The sequence below is a fragment of the Corythoichthys intestinalis genome, chromosome 14, assembly GCF_030265065.1.
Source record: "Corythoichthys intestinalis isolate RoL2023-P3 chromosome 14, ASM3026506v1, whole genome shotgun sequence".
Classification (NCBI taxonomy): Eukaryota; Metazoa; Chordata; class Actinopteri; order Syngnathiformes; family Syngnathidae; genus Corythoichthys; species Corythoichthys intestinalis.
The window spans coordinates 22,437,407-22,442,294 of NC_080408.1; the positions used below are offsets into that span (position 1 = coordinate 22,437,407).

Here is a 4,888-nt window from a genome sequence, read left to right on the forward strand (position 1 = left end):
AATACTTGTTCCCCCCACTATATATATATATATGCTTTTTTTCTCTTTGTTGGGCATTTTATGGCTGGTGTGACTTATACTCAGTTGCAACTTGTAATCTCTCCTATTATGAGCCAATTATGAACAAAAGTTGAACGTCTAACGAAAAAAGCAGTCTTGAAATTCAGTTTTAGCAACAATGCAAGGCATTTCAATACAATGGCAAAAAGCTGGGACAAGTTTGGTAACATATCAACCATAAGATGTCGTTATTGCACAAACGTATCACCAGACATAGTTAAAATGCGTTTAAAATCTTACCTTCTATTGTAGCATTGTTTTACAGCCCGCCAGGCTTATAAAGCATTGGGAGAAACTCTAAAGTTAAGTAAAATTAACCCTAAAAACTTGACAATGGAGACTGATTTTGCGTGCGTGTTTTGTCATCGTAGTAACGGCTACTCGTTGTACTGCGCCGAGCTTATGGTCAACATGAAGGACGTCCCTAGTACGGAGCGCATGGTTCTATGCAGCAAACGCTGGAAAATGATGACGCAGAAGGAGAAGGACATGTTTCAGAAGCGCTGCGAGCAGGTCGGGGAGCGCCGCCCGGCCAGCTTGTCTTTGACATTGACATTTGTCTTTCCTCAGAGGAAGAAGCAGTACGACGTGGATCTACAGCGCTTCCTCGAGGTACACGGTAAAAAAAGCACGTCTGGGGACATAAGATGCTTGACGCATTTCTCACAGAGCCTTCCTGAAGAAGAGCGAGACCGTGTGGTGACTGAGGAGAAGCTGGGTGGAGCCCGAGTTCCGTCGTGCGCAGTCTCCAGTCCGCACAGAGCCAAATCGCCACCAGTCAAGCTCCAAAAAGTTGGTTTGCTATTGTTGAAGCAGTTTCAGATGCCAGGATCAGACATGTTTGTCCGCCTATAGAACGAGGAGCCTGAACTTTGGGCTCCCCAGGGCGCCAGGGAGCGGCGCGACCCCAAGAAGAGCGGCAAACTTCCCGACACACCCAAAACAGCAGAGGAGATGTGGCAACACAGCGTCGCCGCCGACTTTCTGAGTAAATGCAGAGTGCGTCCCCCCCACGTGGCTATAAAAAAAAAATTTTTTTTTAAAGCTAGGCGAGGCCTCCTAAATAATAAAAAGGCCGGTCTCGTTTTGGGGGGGTTGCAGAGCGACCGGCGGAGAGCGCAGGTGGCCATGGAGGATGCATGGAAGGCTATGGAGAAGAAGGAAAAGATTCCTTGGATCAAGAAGGCCGCAGAGGACCAGAAGAGATACGAGGTAACTGGCAGCTTCACCATAGTTAGGAAATCTGAATTTACTGCTGTTTTGGCATTAGATAGTCATTGGCGGCTCTAGCTGTCCAATTAATTTTGACAGGGAGTGGGCGAATGGTCTATCGTCAATGAGTGGCAATGAGTTAACTTTAGGTCAGTTGTTGTTTATTTTGGATGATTTCCTGTTGATTTTCGGGCATTTCCGGGGCACACTTTTTAAATGAAGTATCAAAAAATATATTGAGTATGATAAGAAGACACAAAAAAAAGTGCTTAGCTGGTGGCCATTTTGGGTAGGGCGACCAGAAAAGTACATATTGCACTGCATTGTCAGATGCTTTCTTAGTACGCGATACTAGTGTCAACACAGAATAGTGAAGACATTTGGAAATCGACTCGCACCTCAAATGAGATGTGGATCTAAATAGTAAAGACGTTTTTTTTGTTGTTGCAATTCTAATCACTTCAATTAGTGTTGCACAGATACCCTTTCTTGGCTCCAAATACCGATTCCGCTACCTGGCTTTGTGGTATTGGCCGATACTGTACAGTAGAGCTGAACGATATTGGAAAAAAACTGACATTGCGAATTTTTGCGGGTTTGCGATATTACAATATTAAAACTAGAGGAATTTTCACCAGATAACTTCAATAGCTCTGTTTGGGAAAAATTTGGTTGACTCACTATGACCACATTGTTTACATTAGAAATGTCTCGATTTGATCACGTGATCAGAAATGGGGCCAATCGCACCATTTTTCAGAGGATCGGGTGAAAAGGATCGTGTTCTTAAATTAAAAAATATTTTTGTTTTATGCTTCATTATATAGCCTGTCACACTCCCTCCTGCTAAGCAGTGCAAACAAACTTTTTCTTGGTCACCACTCACCAGTGCAGTTGGCGTTTGGTACTTAAAGTTAATGATGATTGACAGGTTTGTAGCTTTGTCTAGCCAGAGATGCCTCTGTAGTTCTACGATCAAAAGCACATGTGTTAATCATCGTTAAGCTTGGTACATAACCATTGTGTGAGAGGCTGTTCTCGGCAGTGTGACCGTCAAAGCAAAAAAAGCACCAAAAAAAATAAATTAAAAAATATAAAAAACCTTTTTCTTTTGGTATCAGATCAGGACTTGGTTGGGCAGATTCTCAAAATAAGTTGAATTGAACTCTGGTGCAAAGATATGCGAACGGGACATCCCTAGTATTCACATAAAACAATTTAATCCCAGCTAAAGGGGTTTATCTGTGAATCTGTACATCTGAAGATTAGTGTTTAGAGAAAAGAATCCAGGAAGCCATGTTTCGGCACAATTGCTGCTATTATGAAGCAAAACATACATTAAAAACAAAACAAAACCAAAAAAAACGCATGTGCTGCGATGGGAATATTGCGCTTGCGCACAGTGCGACGGCGATGTTCAAACGATATATTGTGCTAGCCTACTGTCCAGATACATTTTTGGGAAGCATACTATACAAAAACAATACTTTTTGCCCTTTGATTACCAAATTATATACTTATATACTCACTTAAATGTAAATAATTTCTATGGTGGCTTGGTCAGACACTATTTAACAACCTTTGCACCAACCAGGAATGGGTGACAATAAATCAATGAACTCTAAAACTCAATGCTTTCAAAGGCAAAAATGTTTTTTTGGTTTCCTAATGCTCATATTAAGCCCACAGGCAATGCTATTATACCATATTAGTACATAAACTTTGCTCATGTGCTAATCACTTTTGCTAGCAGAGGACACAAGTTTCACTAGCCTGCTTCTAGACTGAATCATTGACTTCATCAATCTTTATTGACGCTTATGTCAATGCTCACAAAACTTCAAATCCTGGCTGGTATTACCGCTTAACAAGTATATTTATCCATGATTTTAAGTATAAGCTATAGATAAAAAATATGACCTTTAATTAAGCACTAACCACTTTTTTAGACTTTTACTCGACTAGCATAGCCTGTTTTTTTTTTTTTTTTTTTTAAATTTCCTAAGGGTTTTAATGTTTTTAGATATTGTTTTGTTTGCTATTTTGACTTTTATCCAATGCGTTGTTTTTAGTTTGTTTTTTTCTTAATGTCATTGTATAGTACTTTCCTGCCTTTTATTTATCATGAACTATGTCGTTGTTGTAAAACACTTTGAAAACCTTTCTGGTTTTTGTAAAGGGCTATAGAAACAAATTTTATTTGATAAGCATTTTCAACAACATTTACCACAATAAAAACGGAGTATGTCTTTTTTTTTTTTTTTTTTTTTTTTTTTTTTAAGAGTGCCAATTCTTTGTACTAGCCAATACCAGTGCCTGAATTTTAATACCGTTTTGGTGCAACACAAATTTCAGTGCTGATATTGCGCAAGACCGCCTTCTGGTAGTTGAGTCATAGCAAATGTGACAATTATGTCGTATTTTGCGGTGTCCGGCAGAGAGAGCTGATGGACCGCAGGCCGGGTCAGAAGAAGCCCAAGTTTGACGGAGAACCCAAAAAACCTCCAGTGTGAGTTGGGTTAAGGGGTGGGGCAAGGGCGGTGCAGATTCAGCCACTCCCACTGACCTTATTATCCAATAGGAGCGGCTATCAGATGTTCTCCCAGGAGTTGCTGACCAATGGGGAGCTTAACCACTTCAGCCTGAAGGAACGAATGGTTGAGATTGGCAAGCGTTGGCACACTCTTACAGCCAATCAGAAGGATGCTTATAAGAAGCACGTGGACGCCACGCAGGCGCGGTACCGTGCGCTGCTGGACACCTGGCTCAAGGTAGCACCGCCACGCTCGCCCCGTTGTCCAAACGAGCGACTGTTAACCCTGCGGCCGCCGCTCAGTCTTTATCCCCTCAGGATCGCGCCGCCTATAAGGAGTTCTCCACGTCGGTGAGTCCACTGGGTTTTCAAAGCGCCGATGCAACTCGGGACACTTTTCTTCTCGCAGAAGCGTCGCAGTACGTCCAAAGCCAGTGGCGGCCCCGCTGCCAAAGTGCCGGCTAAGAGCAAAGCGGTGGCGACTGTTAAGACGGCGCCCCCAGTGACTGGCGCGACCAAGCGAGCGATGGCGTACCGTGCCAAGGTAAGTCAGCGGAGGTGCCCGGTTTGATCGCCGTTCACCAACCTGCTGCTTGCTTTCGCAGCAAGACATGGTGTCCGACTCGGATGATGACAAAAGCGACTCGTCGGATTCTGATGACGATGATGACGAGGACACGTCCGGGAGTAGCGACAGCGAAGACGACGACGAGGTGATTTTTCATTTATCGGTCGTTCGCCGATTGCCACGGCAACAGTGTGATGCTTTCGTTTACCACACAGCACGACGATGAAGACGAGGACGATGACGAACAGACGTCTTCTGAGCAATCCAGTGACTCGGACTAGCACCGCCTCCTCTTTGTGGGCGGTTTTGTTTTGGTGCCATCAACGGTGATAGACGTCCAATCATGTTGGTCTTAAACTCATTTCATTTAATAGAGTTAACACTAAACCTCCAAATGGACATCGATTACCGTCAATGGCAGCCAATGAGTTAACCAGACATGTGGGCGGGGTTTGTACAGGAATGGATACAGAATAAGAAATAAAAGCACTTTTTCTCCTTTGATCTTGTCCTCG

The 4,888-nt window shown here is 43.2% G+C and overlaps 1 protein-coding gene across 4 annotated transcripts in view; it reads left to right on the top strand.

Annotated features, from left to right (window-relative positions):
• ubtfl (upstream binding transcription factor, like) overlaps window positions 1–4,875 on the top strand; it is a 14,957-nt gene extending 10,082 nt beyond the window's left edge. Inside the window, exons 10-20 of one of the 4 annotated variants that reach the window (XM_057856599.1) lie at window positions 432–573; window positions 631–672; window positions 730–852; window positions 916–1,059; window positions 1,162–1,272; window positions 3,711–3,781; window positions 3,854–4,043; window positions 4,109–4,156; window positions 4,215–4,349; window positions 4,411–4,518; window positions 4,589–4,875. In XM_057856599.1, the coding sequence (XP_057712582.1) occupies window positions 432–573; window positions 631–672; window positions 730–852; window positions 916–1,059; window positions 1,162–1,272; window positions 3,711–3,781; window positions 3,854–4,043; window positions 4,109–4,156; window positions 4,215–4,349; window positions 4,411–4,518; window positions 4,589–4,654 (1,180 nt within the window). In that variant the 3' untranslated portion in view covers window positions 4,655–4,875. Of the gene's footprint in view, window positions 1–431; window positions 853–915; window positions 1,060–1,161; window positions 1,273–3,710; window positions 3,782–3,853; window positions 4,044–4,108; window positions 4,157–4,214; window positions 4,350–4,410; window positions 4,519–4,588 lie in introns of all 4 variants that reach the window. The other 3 variants (XM_057856598.1, XM_057856597.1, XM_057856596.1) reach the window with 3 other exon arrangements.
• Window positions 4,876–4,888: the final 13 nt, after the last annotated feature.